The sequence below is a fragment of the Myotis lucifugus genome, unplaced genomic scaffold (assembly GCF_000147115.1).
Source record: "Myotis lucifugus unplaced genomic scaffold, Myoluc2.0 scaffold_103, whole genome shotgun sequence".
NCBI classification, from domain to species: domain Eukaryota; kingdom Metazoa; phylum Chordata; class Mammalia; order Chiroptera; family Vespertilionidae; genus Myotis; species Myotis lucifugus.
Window position 1 is genome coordinate 232,102 of NW_005871151.1, and position 18,996 is coordinate 251,097.

The following is an 18,996-nucleotide window of genomic DNA, read 5'->3' on the forward strand; positions in this document are numbered from 1 at the left end:
CAGAAGTGGTGAAAGTGGGCATCCTTGTCTTGTTCCTGTTCTTAGGGGAAATGAGTTTAGTTTTTGCTCATTGAGTATGATGTTGGCTGTAGGTTTGTCATATAAGGCTTTTATTATGTTGAGGTATGATCCCTCTATTCCCACTTTGCTGAGAGTTTTTATTAAGAAAGGGTGTTGGATTTTGTCAAATGCTTTTTCTGCATCGATATGATCATGTGATTTTTGTCTCTTATTTTGTTTATGTGATGTACACATTTATTGATTTGCAGATATTGTACCATCCTTGCTTCCCCGGAATAAATCCCACTTGGTCATGGTGTATGATCTTCTAATGTAATGCTGGATCCAATTTGCTAGAATTTTGTTGAGGATTTTAGCATCTATGTTCATCAAGGATATTGGCCTATAGTTCTCTTTTTTGTGGTGTCTTTATCTGGTTTTGGAATTAGGGTAATGCTGGCTTCATAGAAAGAGCTTGAAAGTGTGCCTTCCTCTTGAATTTTTTGGACTAGTCTGAGGAGGATAAGTTTTAGTTCTTCTTTGAATGCTTGGTAGAACTCCCAGCAATCTTTATAAAGCATTCTCACCTGAGTCCTACTAGTATCTTTGAACAAACACTCTTGGTAGGATTGTGGCATCAGCAGAAAGGAAGGAAAGGGAGATAAAACAAAAAAACAAAAAACAAGAATGAGAGAGTAGCAAAGAAGAATATCACATAATCTGGTTATCCAATACTTGGCAAAACTTGAGGTCCCTACGGTTATGGTTGGTGCAGATTGAAGGTAGATATTTAACCAAGAAAACTATCTCAGGTATACTAAGGCATTTTGACTCTTGAAAAACAATTTTCTGAACAATCCTAAAATAAATTGCAATAACTATAAAAGGAGAACAATTACACTGGTGGGGGTGAGCACAGTAATACACAAATCTCACAAATGCCTCACAGTTGTGTTTAATCCTCATGGTTTAATCTTACCAAAACATGTTATAATATTACTAGCACTCCAGGATTAGGGAGATTGTAACCCCTGAAACTAATTTAGAATTATTTATCATTTTGAACTTTTGAGTGATTGCCCCAAGTAGGGGATTTTTAGGAGCGATAGTTGTAAGTGGTATGTCTCTTACTAAGCATTTATTTTCACTTTCTGCTCATTCTGTGTCCTATTTTCTAAAAATTTTTCTTAGCAGTTCTCTGTTTTTAGATGGGCCGTTTAGGCTCTGAAAGCCAACTCTTTAACCTGACTGACTTAACACCTGCCCATGTTTGTTAGTGCTTTTAATATCTGCTGTAGAAATATGTGCTCACACGTGTGTTTTTATATAATGGTAGGGTGGGTATAGCAGCTTCCTAAAACGGGAAAAGCAACTGGCTTTTCTGAAAAGACCTTTCCACCCCCACCTTTTTGCAGGCAGCCAGAGTTAATCCTTGCATGTTTGATTGGAACAGCTGAGAGAGTATCTTGCATATCTGAAGGTCTCCAGTGGACTCATGTTGCCTCTGAGTTGGGGCCACCTTCCTCTTTTCTAGTGCTGATCCTGCCAGCTGTCCTAGCCTCTGTTGAAGCCGAGTGAAGGGGGTGTTAAATGATACACAAACATACAGTGTCATGAAAGGGATCCCTTTACTGCATGTTGCAGTGTAACTTCTTTTTTCTTCCATTCCTTTTCACGACATGAGGGTTTTATACTGCTAATCCTAACACCTGTCCCTGCCAGAGACATTGAGAAGAGGTGGGGTGTGTGTGTGTGTGTGTGTGTGTGTGTGTGTGTGTGTGTGTGTGTGTGTGTCTGCGCGCAATCTTGCCCAAGAAGGAATAGAGAAATAATACCAGTCCCATCCGCCTTTCCGTGCCTGGATTGGGAGTGTTCCCTCTGACGCACGTAAAGCCTGGAACATATATATCATTTTGGATCCTGGATACCTTGTGCTTCCTACTGTTTTTGCGTGGCACTTTAAGAAGCCCGTGTTCCCTTCCTTGGCTGTCATTCTCTGCCTCGAGTTTTTGGTGGAGTTGCCAGTAAAACCAATAGTAACAGCAAATCTCTAGTGTAGTTTTCAGTCTATAGCTACTAACTCAGTTGGTGCTTTTTGCTTTTTCCTGAACATTTCTTCTGTGTAGTGTTGAATCTTATTGGGGTGGAAGCCTGGGCTGAACCAAGCCCCGGCTTCATCTGAGCCAGCATACCTATCTGCGTAGGCTGGAAGTCAGCCAAGGATTTTTTGGTGCTGCCTAATTCCTTTGGACAGGACAGCTAGTTCAAACAAGGCAAAAGCTTAGGCACTTTTTTGTACTATCTTTCTCTGAAGATTTCCCCCCATTGCTATGTATGGTGTATATTGTATGGATTATCAATATCCTGTTGTCCAGGTAAGCCAAGGGTTCTAACTTGTTTTCTAGATACTATTTGATTGATATGAAGGTTTTATGGTGGAATGAAATGCTTATAAGCTTTTGACCTGGTACTATTCAGGGTGTAGATTTCCCAAAGTTGTTTTGTTAACTTGCTGTAATAGGAAGTTTGAGTTTTAAATAGTATTGAAGGCTGGGCAGGGGTGGTTGCTTTCAACTCTAGAAGTTCTGAAATTTCAATGTCCATGGGTGTGTGCACGCATGTGTGTATTTTAAACAGAATGGGCTTGGCATTATAAATAACATAAAGCCACCATATTATATAAACTTCAGGCTTTGTTTTGAGTAGAGAAGCATAGATGGCAGTTTCCAAATGTTGTTGCTGTATTTTTTTCTTAGTGCTGTATTTTTAAGAAAGGTGGAAGACACACTCTACACTTAACATTTTAGATAATTTTTGAGATAGGATTAGTGGCATCTTAGTTATTGACTTGTTGAAATCTAGAACCAGAAAATGTTAGGCCATTATCAAGCACACTCCTGGATATTTTGGGTTCTGAGTCAAGTTATAATGTTAACCACCTCCATGTTCCTGCTCAAATAGCTTTGTTTTCCTTGACCCCACTTTCCTTGTACATAAAATGAAGGGGTTGGACCAGATGATCTTTCATTTGTCATGGATTCTTTGAAATATTAACTAATTGTGCTGAAAACCTAGAACAGGAAAATAAAAATGGTTAATACACTTATTTCTGAATTATAGATACTACTTGGTTTCTCAGTTTGTTTTAGTTTATTTGTATTTTCATGGCAATTTTATTTTTTCTTTGGTCATTTCTGTAATAATTAGCTCTTAAGTTTAAGTTGCACAGAAATACACAGGGTTAAAGACAGTGACTAACCAGTACATTTTATTAGGTATTTAGCCAAAAGGCTAAACCAAGCTATTTTTTAATTTAATTTAATTTTGTTTGTTAATCCTCACCGGAGGATTATTTTTTCCATTGCTTTTTAGAGAGTGGAAGGTAGGAAGGGAGGGGGAGAGAGAGAAAACAAACAAACAAACATCTGTGTGAGAGAGACACATCGATTGTTTGCTTCCCACATGTGCGGGTCAAACCTGAAACTGAGGTACATGCCCTCGACTGGAATCGAACCAGCAAACCCTTTGGTGCACAGGCTGACTTCCTAACAGCAGGGCCATATGGGCCAGGGCAAAACCAAGCTGTGTTTCATTGGACCTGATGGGGAAGCCTCCAGAGTAAACTCAGCTCAGTCAAGTCAAGCTACCAGTATTGAAGTCACATGGGAGGGGATGTGGTTGTCTCTTTAACTAGATTCTAAACCATTGGTCTATACTATATGTTTTATTTTAACGACATACGGTTTCCATTTTTTGAGTTATTCAAATTAAGAGTATATTATATTTACCATAATGAGGTTTTGATATATTTGTGGGTCTCATTTATCTATGAATTATTTCTCTACTCACATAAAACAATAGATCAGTCTATAGTACAGCTAAGGCTGGAAATGTCATGAGACTAGATTAGAAGCAAAGCTTCTTACAAGTAAATATTAATATGTTTTTGAAGAGAAACATCTGTGAACAGTAAATTTCTGAAACCCATGTAGCAAAGTAAGGGACTTGTAATAACTGTAATATAAGCAAAATTGTCTGAGGAAAAGAACTGAAAACGTGTTTCCAATGAAGATGGAAGTAATTGGAAATATAGTAAAAACAATTTTTTAATATGTAAATGAATTTTTTGAGATAGAAAATTGCCCCAATAAAAGTTGTAGAGTGGATTAATAAGTTCCTGTTTAGAAATTATGGCAGGTTTGATAAAGTCTTTTACAGTAAAATTGTATTCATTTATGATAAAATGAATTTGCCACCTGAAATATTTTGGGGCATTAAAATTTAGTAGTCGTGAATGTAGTGTTCTGTATTTGAAATAGCACTTTTCCTGGCTTTGCTCTTTTTGGTAGGTTTATTCTATCTGAAATTAAGGTAGCTTAGAAAGGCAGGTAATGGGGTGTTAAAATTTAAGAATATACCCTCCATTCCACCACATCAGGGAAATTAATGGGATTGAAAAAAACAATTTTAAATTGAAGGATCCAAAACTATTATACAATCTTATATGTTAAATCTGTTAAAGTAACAGTTTTCTTTTAGTACCTTTGTAAATGGGTGGTAGATGGCTATCTGCTACCCAAATGCTTAACTGTGGTTATAAAATTTTCTTTTTTAGCTTTTGTTATATTCTTAATCTTAAGTCAAAGCTTGTCATTGCATAATAGTTGTGATTCTGTACCAGTGCATTAGACAATTGGAAATTATTGAGGACATGATTAAATAGTATTTTTTAAGACTTGAAAGTATTTTATTTTATTTCATTTTGTTTGTATTAGTGGTTAGACAATCATGTACTTTACAAAGTGGTTCCCCCACCCCCCAAATATTTCAAGTACCACTTGGCACCATACATAGTTATTACAGTATTACCAGAAAAGTATTTTTTTCAATGAAGGTTTTGCACCTATTTTTAAAGTTAAGTAAGTTAACCCATGAACAACATGGGTTTGAACTCTACTGGTCTACAAAACTGGATTTTGTTTTTTCAATAAATACAGTCAGCCCCTTGTATCTGGGGATTTCTCACCTGAGGATTCAATCAACCCCCAATGGAAAACAATATTTTCCCATACAAATTGTGGAGTCCAACCACAGATCACAAATACTGTTTTCTCTCTGAAGTTGGTTGAATCCTCAGATGCGGACCGGCCCACTGTAGAGTCGAGTTAAACTGAGATTTGGGAGGGGAGGGGAGGACAAAGGGGGGTGTTGGTCCGAGCCCCTAAGGATCACTCTATTCTAGATTTGCTGGTGTTGAGATAATGAAACTAAGTGCATCTCCTCTACATGAAGCAATAAAATATTTTAGGTACTTGACCTTTCATTGCTCTTATTGTTAATAAAATCATCTCTGTCTTAAGAGTGTGCAACTGAAATTGGTTATCTTATTAGTTGGAATTTTTGCAGAACAAACCTGGGCTAAATCAGTTTAAAATACAGGCACAGTAAGTAGATAGGGGCTTGTTAGAGATGATTTAAAGGACAATGAATATTGTATCCCTGCTCAGAAAAAAACACACATCTATTTGAGAAATAGTTTCTGAAATTATTCTTTTGTGTTAAACATTTACTGCCTCTGACTGGATGGTTAAAATATAACTTGTTAGGATGGCTACTGTCAGTCAAACAGAAAACAAGTGTTGGCAAGGATGTGGAGAAATTGGAACCCTGTACACTGTTGATGGGAATGTAAAATGGTACAGCTGCTGTGGAAAACAGTATCGTGGTTCCTCAAAAAAATTAAAAATAGAATTACTATATGACCCAGCAGTTCTACTTCTGGATATGTGCTCAAGAGAATTCAAAGCAGGGTCTTGAAGAAATATTTGCTCACCCATGTTCATATCAGCATTATTCACAATAGCCAAAAGGTAGATGCAGCAATCTAAGTGTCCATCAGTGGGTGAATGGATAACCAAAATAGGATGCATACATTCAGGGGACCATTGCCCAGCCTTAAAAAGGAAGGAAATTCTGAAATAAGCTGCAACAGGGAAGAACCTATGGTAAGTGACATAAGGCAGCCACAAAAAGACAAATACTGTATGATTCCACTTAGATGATGTACCTAGAATAGTCAAATTCATAGAGACAGAAAGTACAGTAGTGGTTTCCAAGGACTCTGGGGACAAGGAGAATGGAGAGTTATTGTTTAATGCATATAGTTTCAGTTTTAAAAAATGAAGCGTTCTTTTTTTGTTGTTAATCTTCACCTGAGGATATTTTTCCCATTGATTTTCCGACAGAGTGGAAGGGAGGAGGAGAGGGGAAGAGAGAGAAACATCGATTGGTTGTCTCCCACAAGCACCCCGACTGGTGCCAGGGATCAAACCTTCAACCGAGGTACATGCCCTTGCCTGGGAATCTAACCCACAATCCTTTGGTCCATGGGCCGATGCTGTCACCACTGAGTTCTGGAGATGGATGGTGGTGATGGTACCACATTAGGGATATATATAATAACCACTGAATGTATACTTGAAAAGGCTAAGATGGTAAATTTTATGGTATGTGTATGTTACCACAATAAAAAAAAATTGGGGTGTGGGGTGTAACTGTTGTTGCAAGTTAGGGGTTCGCCTATTATCGCAGTTTTACTTAACTTGTTACCCATTGCACACATTCCCACTGATTATCGTTTTGAGGTAAATGGGCGGTCAGAGGAGGAAGAAGCAGAATCTTACATTATTGGGAGTGTAGCTAAGTGTCCTGATTTGAGGATTGAGGATAGTCAAGTACAACTTAAGGCACCTGGAAGACTGAGAGATAGAAAGTTACCTATCTAAAAGGTACATTTGGCCCTAGCCGGTTTACCTCAGTAGATAGAGCATCAGCCTGCAGACTAAAGAGTTCCGGGTTCAATTCCAGACAAGGGCACATGCCCAAGTTGCAGGCTCAATCCCCAGTAGAGGGCATGCAGGAGGCAGCCGATCAATGATTCTTTCTCTTCACTGATGTTTCTATTTCTCCCTCTCCCTTCCTCTCTAAAATCAATAAAGAAATATATTTTTAAAAAATCCTATATAATAAAAGGCTAATATGCAAATTGACTGAACAGCAGAACAGCCGGTCGCTATGACACACATTGACCACCAGGGGGCAGATGCTCAGCACAGGAGCTGCCCCCTGGTAGATAGTGCGCTCCCACAGGGGGAGTGCCGCTCAACCAGAAGCCGGGCTCACAGCTGGCAAGCGCAGCAGTGGTGGCGGGAGCCTCTCCCACCTCTGCGGCAGTGCTAAGGATGTCCGACTTCAGGGAGCAGGCCTAAGCCGTCAGTTGGACATCCCCCAAGGGCTCCCGGACTGCAAGAGGGTGCGGGCTAGGTTGAGGGACCTTACTCGCCCCCTAAGTTCACGATTTTCGTGCACTGGGCCTCTAATAAATAAATAAAAGGTACATTTGCCTAGCCTATGATCTGGTCTGCAGAATGCCTTAGAGTGAATGAGCCCAGAGGCTTTCTACTTCTTTGTGGGAAGATGATCTCAATATAGTGTGACATGCATTATTTAATTTCTCATTTTGAGAATGTTTTTTGAGTACCTACTGTGTGCCAGGCACAGGATTTAGTGGTAGCAGTGAAGAAGACAGAAAGACATAGCAAATTTAAATTTGGAGAAACAGCACTTCAGTTTTCACAAGTTAGTTGGGCATTATTATTTTTTTTTGATTGACTGATTTGAGAGAGAGAGAGAAATATCAATTTGTTGTTCCACTTATACATTCACTGGTTACTTCTTGTATGTGCCCTTATTGGGGATCGAACCCACAACTTGGAGTATCAGGATGATGCTTTAACCAACTGAGTATGCAGCTACTCGGCCAGGGCTTAACTTTTTTATAATCTAGTTATTGATAAATTTGTTAACCTCCCATTCCTTTTTAATATTTGCCTAAGAACCTTTTCCTTAATCTCTCATAGGATACAGAGATTGTGTACATAATTTTAATTATTTGATTCTAGTTGTCTAGAGTTTGGGGATTTTTAAATATATGAGTATATAACCCAAATCTAGATAATAATTTATGATTTTCTTTTTAATTTCTCTGGCGTCACCTATGTTATAGTGTATGTTATTTGTGATCTTGTTCTAAAGGTTTGATTTTGGGGGATAAATAAATATGAGTGTTAGTTGGTTTTATAAGCATATAAAGTCTAAAGCAGTTGATTTCGAATTCTCCTCTCACCTCATTTTCTAGAATGGGTTCTATATAAGTGAACCCTGTCTGAACTAGAGAAAGAAAGCTAGGAAATAATAGATTTAGCTATAATTTGACTACATTTATATTAAAGGGAATGTTGGGGCAAAGAATATTAAAGTGTTATTGATATGCTTCTGAGAAGGTATTTAATATCTATTAGGTATAAATTGTTATTTACACTTAATTAGGGTTATTGTGTGGGGGCGTGCTGTGAAGAGCTGTTACATTAACAAGTTTTTATTATTGCAGGAAATGCTGTCCCTTTAATGTTGCCTTTCACTTGGGTGCCAGAGGCAGCCTGGGAAAGGATGAGCAAAACCTGCCTTCTAGTCAGGGACTCTGGGATCTGCTTTTATGGCATTGCTGGTGCGTGGGTGGAAAGGAGAGAAGTTGAGTCACATCTGTGTAAAATTGTAAAGAGTAAGAGCACCTAAAATTGTGAGTTTTTTAATCAGTGAGTTATTTTGTCTAGAATCTGAACTATTATAATAAAGTTGAAAATAGGCCTTTCTCTCTTTTTTTTGTGCGTCTTCCTCTAGGCTTCAGATTTCTAAGATACTGGAGTAAATTTATGAAGTTGAAGCTATTTCCAAGTACTCTTTTAGAGAAAAGAATGCTTTGGTAATATTTTGATAATCTCATAGATACTCTTTATTCTTAGGTATCCATGTATGGATAAATAAATGGCTAGTGATAGAAATCAAGGAATTATTGTTTGATCTCAACAAACATTTATTCATCTACTATGAATTAAGGCATTGGGTGAGGAACTGGGGATATGAAACACACAATTCCTCTCCTCAGATTGCTCACAGTCTAGTCATAGTTACACAGAAGCACTAACCCCAACAGTTATGAACTGTGGGTTAGGCTCTGAGGCACAGGGATAAGGGGTACCTAACCCACATATGGGAGCTGGTAGAGTCAGGAAAGGCTTTCTGAACTAGGGGAGCCTTGAAGGATAAACTAGACAGATAGAAGGCCATAATCAGACGAGTAAGAACATAAAACAAATATGGTGTCGTTGAGGAACTAACTGCATGTCATTCAGTGTGGTAGGGGCAGGAAGAGCGAGGGGTGGGGAGTGACTCTGACAAGCATACGAAAGCCAGATTATGTGTTAGGCACCTACTTAACAGTTAGGATTTCCCCCCTTTGGAGCTATGGGAATAGTTGAGCATTTGAATCAGGGAAGTGGCACAATGAGCTGTGCATTTGGAAAGATTGCTCTGGCAGTAGCAAGAGGCTCGGATGGGAAGAGTGGTAGACTGGAGGCAAAGAGACAGCTTCCTCATCTCCAAGAAGGAGAGTAAAGTATCTCACCGTGAGGATGAAGTGGGCTAATAAGTGTCTGCCTGATGGGAAGCCACCACAGAGTAAATGCCAAAGAAATGGTAGCGATTTTACCAGTCATGAAATTTAACCATTCACTAAGACAACAAACATGGTACAATGGGTACCTAGAATCCAAGCTTCACACAGAGGGATTTTTATTCCTTTGTCCTTTACTCATTTCCCCTCTTGCCTAGAACTCTGCCCAGCACATAGTAGGTACTCAACCATTTGTTTATTTTTTTTTTCAACCATTAAATGAATTAATGACTTAACTTTGAGAATTTATTAATGACTTAACTTTGAGAATTTAGTTTTGGACTTTTAGAGATATCTAAATGAGTTGACCATTATCCTCACCGGAGGATATTTTTTCCATTGCTTTTTATAGCGAGTAAAAGGGAAGGAGGGAGGAGAGAGAGAAAAACTTCCATGTGAGAGAGATGCATTGATTGATTGCCTCCTGCATGCACCCCTACTGGGACCCGGATCAAACCTACGATCTTCATAGCTCTGGCCTTCAGAGCTCCGGCCGACCACTAATCATTTAGCAGCACTGGCCAGGGTGGCAGTTGCACTTCTTGATCTGGCATTCAGAAGACATGTGGACGGACATAGAAATGTGGAGGTCAGGGTAAATGGATGGTAATTAAAGCGATGGGATGGGTTACATCCCCTAGAGCAAGCGCATTCAGCAGTATTGAACTTTTTTGAGGTTTGTACCCTTTGGAGACTCTGATGAACCCTAGGGATCCTCTCTGCACGGAAGTGTACATATGTAAACAAATTGCCACAGGGGTGCCTATGTGAGGAGCTCTGCACCTAAGGTGAAGAATCTGTGGTGTGCAGTTAAATAGACGTCTGCGGGCACCTCCAGCAATAGCAACATTTAGAGGGTGGACAGGAAGTTAGTGAACACGAAAAGAGGAAAATCAGGAAAGACTGGTATCATTTTAAACTGAGAATTTCCTAAAGGTGAGAGTGCCAAAAACCACAGATAAGTCAGAGAAAATGTGAAATGTCCATTGCGTTTGACCATCAGAGGTCTTTGGTGACTTCAGTAAGATAAATTTCCATTGAATGGTATGGGGGAAAGGAAGCTAGAGTTCGGGGATTGCATAAAACATCAAGGAAGTGATGAAGAAATTGAGACAACTAGGAGAAATTCTTCTATTTAACAAATGTTTATTGAGTACCGACCAGGCACTATGCGGGAGGCTGGGGATTGAACCGTGAGGCTGGATGTGGTCTCCTCCCTTAGCTGACATTCTTATTGTATATTTGCTGGACCACTTCCCCAACGCCATACCCCCACCCAGACAAAGCCCAGAAATGAGTTTCTCCTGGTGCACCACTGGGGACTCGGCGGTTCTGCTGGATCAGAGCCAGGCTATTCAACTGCTCTTCTCTCTTGGGCACCAGGGAGCAAATTGTCCTCGCTAATGTCAGCCTTTAAAGTCAGGGACACACTTGAAAGTATCCTTGAGTTTGTCCAGTGCTCACAATGATCCTGTTATTTAGTGAATTTATAAAAATCATTTCAATATTTATTTTTGCTTTAGTTCATACTAACTTGTGCTAATGACTTGTATAAGCTTTTATTTGCGGTATTAGATGTTGGTCCTAAATGTAGAAAAGAGGCATGAATACCAGGCCTAAGGAAACCTTTCTCATAGACCTAATCCTAGACTTTCTGTATGTGGGGATCTCTCATTTGCCTTTTTATTTAAAACTAACTCTCTCTCTCTCTCTCTCTCTCTCTCTCTCTCTCTCTCTCTCTTCTTAGGGCCTTATTATCTTTATGGGTAGACGCTGCTTCAAGATAGCTGTGCTTTCATAAGGGTAGTGTGTGTGTGTGTGTGTGTGTGTGTGTGTGTGTGTGTGTGTGTGGCGGGAAGTCGAGGAGTCTCTCTTCTTGGTGTCTGGTTTTTTGCCCCTGGCACTATACTGGGCCAGTGGATTTAGAGAATGGTATACAGTGATTCTCAGGTTTATTTCTTATATTAGAACTGAAAATAAAATTATCCCATAAATAGGATTTAGATTCTTCCAAAAGTACACCAGGTTGCCCCTGCTTTCAGTGAAATTCACCTACCTGTTTTCTGCTTACTCACTTTGCCTTTTAAAAAATTTAACTGCATTTTATCTCCTAATGGCTTTTCAGTTGCAAATTTAGAGAATGCAATATGTTCTATCTTCCAGATTATTTCTAAAAATGTTAAATAAGAACAAGCCTGGTACTGATCTATTTCTTTCTCATCATGTTTTCCCCTAATGTTTAAAGATTCCATTCTTTGGTACATATTTCTTTACATATTATGGACTATAGCAAAAGTATACAGATGTCTGTAAAATACCCAGAATAGTGCTCTGAGGTATTGTAGGTATCAGTAAATAGTTCTGATTGTGCCAGTTTCTCTAGGGTCTATAGATTGTTTGTTAGCTCCTGTGTTCTTTTTCTTTTTTTAAGATTTTTATTGATTTAAGAGAGGAAGGGAGAGAGAGATAGAAACATCAGTGATGAGAGAGAATAATTGATTGGCTGCCTCCTGCATGCCCCACCACTGGGGATTGAGGCCTGGGCATGTGCCCTGACTGGGAATTGAACCATGACCTCCTGGTTCATAGGTTGACACTCAACTACTGAGCCACACCTGCCAGGCTCCGATGTTCTTTTCAGAATTGTTTGAATGATTATTAATTTGAGTGGGAGCATGATGGTATTATATTGGTAATATACCAGCCAACATTATTATTATGCAGTAAATTTTTGATAAGTGTGGTTATACATTTTGCCAAACAATTCTTATAGATACAGCAAAAAACTATGTATTCTCAATGTGGTTTGTGATTTTTAATTTTGATTTCTTTGTTTATTTTAAAAATAGGAAGCTTAATTTTGGAATTAATCTCTTTGCCCTTTGTGTAATCTATTAGAGCTTATAACATAATAAATATAGCATAACTAAAACATATAATAAAATTCTTTAGGATCTTATTAGAATACTAAAAAAATTAGAAAATCTATTTTATGGGACAAATAAGAAACATCACAAACTCATTAAACATTCACATAGATTGTTCTATTTGAATATTTAATAATATAAAGTAGGGAGATTATAAAATTTATATTCAGAGGTCAAAACTTTTCCAAGATCATTTACTTGTAAAGGGCCCAGTTAAAACTTCGACCAGGACTTCTGGACTGAAGTACATCTTGGATGCTTTTTTCATTATTTCCTTTTAATAAGAGAAACTCTTACATTCAATAAATATTCTCCCAAACATTGTATATCTATAGTAACAGTTACTGATTACAATAATGACACAGATGTCCAGTGTGTATGTAAGAAAAGGTTTATGTTTTTTAATAGAGGCTGAAATACAGAAGCCTGGGGATCACAAAGGGTAAATTCTCAGTTAACCAGAATTTTTAATGAAGCCAGAAGCCTTAAGCAGTCATATTTGTAGACAGCTTTTTCAGAATCCCCAGGTTTCTTACAGTAGAAACAATAAGCACTCTAATTACCTTCCTCCTCTCTTTTAGTCCTTTCAGTCATTGGACTGAGTTTAGTTCAAGCAGATTCTTGCATATTCCCGGTCCTTGAAAACCTTTCCAGTCAGTGGCCATTCAACATCTTTTTACATGTTTCCTTAAATTCACTACATCTATAAACTGCATCAGTAGAAATGTATATTTTTTTAAAAATTTGTTTCACTTCTTGTTTATTATATATTCATGGGTGGAATATTCTAAATCTGCATTAACTATTGTAAGCTACAAATGCTTCCAGTGCTACATAGTTAATGCCACCATGGCAGATATTCACTCCTTAAAATATGCCTGCACATGGCGCTTGCCCCTCCCCCTCTCTCCCCCTCCTCCCTTCTTCCCCTCACACACGCACACGCGTATACACACACACACACACACACACACACACACACACGCGTGCGCAAAGCACACACCAAACTGCCATTCTCCAGCAGGCCTGTTTCTGGAGTTGGGAGCTGTGAGCCTGCTGGGAGGGGGTGGGAGGAGGAGGAAGAGGTGGGGCTCTACTCTGATTAATTGCCTTAGGCATTCAGGGGTGGGGCTTCCTTCAGCCATCTGCCTGAGATATGGGAGGGAGCTGGAGAACGAAGGAGGGGGAGAGACTGCCAGAGAGGAAGAGAAAAGAAAGGAAGAAACACTAGAAAGAAAAAGGAAGAGGGGATAAAGGGAGATCAATCATTTACCCTTAAATAGCTAGACTGAGGGGGGGAGGGGGGGAAAGAAGGCCGTGGAAGGTGTGCCCTAGCACGACTGCTTTGAAGTGTTCATCATCATTCCCTTTGGTTTATGGAGAAAAAGAAAATGGTAACTCAGGTAAGATTTGTGTTTCCTCGGTGTGTTTCTTTTCCCGTTTCTGGGATCGAAATAAAGATATGGGGGTGGGGTATAGCCATTAGAGTTTTAATTATTATTGTCTTCTTAGAGAAGACCAGATTTATTGTTATCAACTGAAAAGTCTGCGTGTGTTGTGAGTTCATGAGAGAGAGAGGGAAAGAGCGATGTATCCGTAGCCTTTCCTCCCCCCACCCCCTCCGTAGCAGATTCCTGTTTCCTGTACGGTGCAGCTGTAGCTCAGGAAAAACCCTGTGGGGATTTGTCTACCTCTTTGTCTTGGTTCTGAGAAGAGGGAGGGAGAGAGAGAGACTGCAGAGGTAGGAAGAGATTCTCGTAGACTGCCAAAAAGAGGGGAGAGGGATTGACTTCCTTTTAAGAATTGCAGAAGAATTTGTGTTACGGAGAAATCTGATTCCCGATTCACTTGGGTTTCTCAGAATTGGCGATGGAATTGCAGTTTTGCTACTTTCGCTCCAGATGGCTTATTAAAAATGAAGACTAGGAAAATGTTTCCATTCTCCTGGCTTTGTTACTGGCAAAGAATGTTCTCAGTAGGAACCATAGGAGCATGCAGGTGCAGCAGAGGCAGGTAAAGCTCCCTGACAGAACAGATCTGAGTGTATAAATGACGATCACGGGGGCATTAAAAGGCAATCTCTCTCTCTCTCTCTCTCTCTCTCTCTCTCTCTCTCTCTCTCTCTCTCTCTCTCTCTCTCCCTCTGTCTTTGGTTATGCCAGGCAATATCTAATCTGCATTTTAGCAAGTCATTCCTGGCCAATGGAAGGTGCATACTCTTCTGTGGTCCCCGGCAGTGCTATCGTTCTTGTTGCCACCCTTTTGTGTGTTCCTTCCCCCTTTTCCTTTCTATAGGTAGAGAGAGGGAGTAATGAGTATGTGGTTTATCAGTGAGAAATCATTTGCGCTACAGAACGTGCATGTCCTTTAGTCTCAGACTTCGGGTCATTTTCACTGCAGGCTTTTATGCTCTGTAGGGAAATTTCATCACTGGACAGTGCTTTCCTTTTAAGGAGGTTGCCCCCTTTTTTTGTACTCTCTCTTCTCTGCCTCTCCAAGTCACCACCGGAGGGCGAGAGAGTCAGCTAGCCATGGGGACATAGGCATCAGTTTAGGAGCTGGGAGCCCCGCTCTGTTAAATGTTATATAATGCCCCGCAGTCCTGTTGGGAAGGAGGGACAGCATTAGGCAGATTTTCTCAACGCGACCTAGAGGAAAGGGAACTTTCAAAGAATATTTTTCCAAAGTAATTCTTCACTAAATCTGAGTTTGGAGGTTATCAAGAAATCTCTCCCTCCTTTAGAAAGTGGAGACCGTTAAAATATTTTCTCTTCTATCTCGTATCCCTTTATTGTCAACCTAATTCACTCTTTTGAAATATTGCTTTACTTTTAAAAAAATTTCCATAGAGAGGAAACCTATTTCTGCATTCTCTTTGTTGCTTGGGAGATGATACTTGTTAACCTTGGAGCCCTCATTCAATTTTCATTAACTGGCAATATTAGAGGGTATGGGCTCTGTTCTTTCTCAGCTGTTCCTGAAGGCTTTTCAACTACTTGACTTTTCATTATATATATTTTTAAATCAGTGAAAGAGTTATTGAAACTAGGACTTTTTATACATCTTGGAACATGCCCCCTTAGTTTCTGAGGAGCTGGTTAAGCATGTGTAAGCACAGGCTGGAATGCACAGGCATATGCACACTTAATATTGTGTTCTTACTATTGGTATTTAAGGAAACTATCATTTTAAGAATGAAGCAAAAGAGATATAGAAACAGGAAAGGGATGCTGAGGAAGTATAATAGATAAACTAAAATCATCATGATTATTCTCAGGATGTGCTGAATGCTGAAGGAAACAACTTGTCTTTGGCCCTCCTAAATTTATACAATGGGAAAGTATAGAATATCAAATTTGTCAGTTTTCACTATCCCATCATACTTGTTTGGTGTACACTTTCTATGTTAATGTAATGTACGTAGTTGTTGGTCATCTAGGGGGAAAAAATCAAAGGACATAACCAGATGGGCCAAATGTTTACCTGTCCTGTGGGTGTGTTTTTTGGGACGAGGTGTTTTTTTGTTTTGAGGGGAATTTGTTGGTCAAGCCAGATATCTAATCTAAATATATGATACTGATCTGTCACATGAGTGTCTAAATAAAAACTGTATTGTTAGGGTTTGGTTTTCAAAGTTAGATGGTTTATTATTGTATTTAATATCTTGATTAGTATATTAGGACAATTATTTAGATGGGATTTCACCATTTGTCACCTAAGTTCTGCTTCTCCGATCTTAACATTTCTATATCCCTTAGTTTCCATCACTCACCCAGTGGAATAGGGAAAAGAGCTCTCAGGGGATGACATTTTCATCATACAATTTAGATCTATATCAGTACTTGCAATATGTGTGCACTTTATTATTATGCATGCTCTAGTTTTATAAGGCCTCTTTTTTGTTTAATTAACAAACTACTTTGTGATTTACAATAAGTAATCAGTGCTTTGCCTTAAAAAAACAAATAGAGCCCTGACTGGGTGGTTCAGTTGGTTGGAGCTTCGTCCTAAACACTAAAAACGGTTGCAGGTTCAATACTCAGTCAGCAACTGATAGATGTTTCTCTCTCACATCTCTCTCTCTCTCTCTCTCTCTCTCTCTCAAAATCAATAAAAACATATCCTCAGGTGAGGATTTTTTTTAAGCAAATAGGAATTTAATCACAAAATTTTAATATGGCAGACATGGTAGTGCCATATTTTTTTATAACTAGGTTTTTCTCGTTCATGTATATGTTGTAGGAGTATTTCACTGAGATAACTCTTTATTTCTGAACATGTGAACCAAATTATTGTGTCTTCTTATATCTATGCAAAATAACAATATGGAATTAAAGGAAGGAAAAGAGGAAAAATCATTTTTGTAATATGTGTAAGATTAGAAAAACAAAATCGCAAATGACTCCAGCTCCAATTAATTTTTTTAAATGTTTAGCCAGACTCAGACTCAGTTATACTATTTGTTGCTGAAAGGGAGAATATACTAAGCAGAAAGGAAAAGATTTTACAGTTGGATGTGTAGGGCTGCCAGTTTCTGTGGAACACAAAGCCCTCCCTTTCTTGGACAGCTCAGTGCTTTGCTGGCATTTTCTTCAAAATCTGGTTTCCATCAGGACCAAGAGGAGGGAAGGTGTTAAGAATAAGGGAGGTTGGAAAGGGGGTGGCTGTTCCTTTAAATAGTGCAGTGAGCCCATGTGGCTGCAGGCCTCTCTTGAGTGTATTCTTTTGTAATGAATCACCGGTTCCATTGTCTGCTATCTCCCCTTTGTAGCTGGAAGGCTGAAGTCTTTCACCTGAGCTGCTGCCAGTTAGCTATTCTCTTCCAGGGTGGCTGGGAGAAGAGGAGAGGGACGGTATTTTATGGTTTAATTAAAGACAGATAAGAGAGCAGGTATGTTTTGCTCTGTCTCAGTTTTTTCCTGTCCTTTTAGGGTTTTGTTTGTTTTTTGTCTTTTTGAAATGAGTTGGAGTAAGGAATCTGTTCTATGGTTTTGCTAAGCATATCCAATTTTCTGCGATTTTTGCAAGTCCTCAGTGATTATTTAGTCTCCATTTTGTGGCATTGCTTTAAAGTGATTCCATTCGGTTGCCTGCCAGTTCCACCCGAACCTCATCCCACCCTTCATCCACAGAGCTTCAGCCCACACTGTTTGTTTTGGCCACTTTCCACTTTCTATGTGCTGCACAGGACTCTGGGAAGTTGGGGGGTAGGCGGAGGTTGTGGGTTGGAGAGTAATTTATGTTCCTTTACCATGAATCAAAAAAAAGCCTCACTTTTTCCAGAGATTTGGTTTCTTTCTGAATTCTACACTACTCCATATCTTCAGTTCTAACCATTTCCTTGCCAAGACCAAGACTGGCTCTTGAAAAATACGGCTATGCTAAAAATTATGTAGTTTTCCTGAAAGACACTCAGAATTCCACAAATATGATGAAATTTGACTCATTAAATGGTTTTTCTTCCCATTCACATGTCCCCACCTCAAGCACACACCCCTTTTGCCCCTTCCCTTTATTTTTTCCTTTATCTTTCTCCTTAGTTTTGCAGTTAGGTAAGCTTAGCGTTAGACCATCTGCTGTTCAAGTTTATATTGCTACACAGGACATCTCCAAGTTGAAAGTTGAAAGGTGAATGACACGCCTCATCCCTCTCGGTGTTTCTTGGACATTTGTGTGTGGCACTCAGACAGATCTTCCCTAGGAACCAGTCACAGTGATGGGGCAGCCCTCTGCCCACAAGCGTCCTTCTGGTGGACTGTTCCTCTGGAATCTAACTGTGTTGGTGTCCCCAGCATTCCCTTCTGGAGTCATAATTCCTCCCTCTTCCCCTCTCCCCCCAACATTCCCAGACCACTGTCAAATCTTTCTTAAACATTTCTACGCAACACTTCACATATTAAATCCAGCCAACGCAAATGGAATGTGGGATCTCCTGCAGTAAATGGTGTGCTGTTTTGAATGTAGTGACTCTGTTATTGGACTCCAGGCTCACTCCTCTCTACGCAGTCCGAAAGTGCAGCCTGCCGAGCTGTATTGTTTCCATTTTCAGATGCTTAAACGTCCCTCTCCGACTTTTGGAATGATTGAATTCAGGACACCTTGGCATCAAATAATTCATTAGAGGTCATTGCCAGAGTGAACCATTTAAAATTCAGGTCTGATTTTTGCCACTCCTGTGCTTAAAACCTTCCCGTTGTTTCCCTTCAGGCTCAGAGTAAAATCCTGTGTCCCTACTCCAGTCTCCGAGGCCCTGCGTGATTGTAACCTGGGCTATCTCTACAACCTCATCTCCTGCTGCTCTTCTCTTCCCATATTTCGCACCAATGACACTGACCTCTCTGCTGTTCCCTTAACACATCTGCATTCTCCTCAGGGCCTTTCTGTTTTCTCTCGGCTGGAAATGCTCTTCTCTCCGATCCCATGACTTCTCAAGGAGAGCTCTTTATCAGGGGTCCTCAAACTTTTTAAACAGGGGTTCAAGTCACTGTCCCTCAGACT

At 39.5% G+C, this 18,996-nt stretch overlaps 1 protein-coding gene across 17 annotated transcripts in view; it reads left to right on the plus strand.

The window, feature by feature from the left end:
• RBFOX2 (RNA binding fox-1 homolog 2) overlaps positions 1-18,996 on the plus strand; it is a 135,333-nt gene that overhangs the window by 34,126 nt on the left and 82,211 nt on the right. For 2 of the 17 annotated variants that reach the window (XM_023757215.1, XM_023757216.1), the window contains exon 1: positions 2,206-2,375. The exons of 1 other annotated variant lie outside the window; for it this stretch is intronic. In XM_023757215.1, the coding sequence (XP_023612983.1) occupies positions 2,331-2,375 (45 nt within the window). In that variant the 5' untranslated portion in view covers positions 2,206-2,330. Of the gene's footprint in view, positions 1-2,196; positions 2,376-13,663; positions 13,902-14,475; positions 14,512-18,996 lie in introns of those variants that run through there. 14 more of the 17 variants (XM_023757217.1, XM_023757218.1, XM_023757208.1 and 11 more) reach the window with 12 other exon arrangements.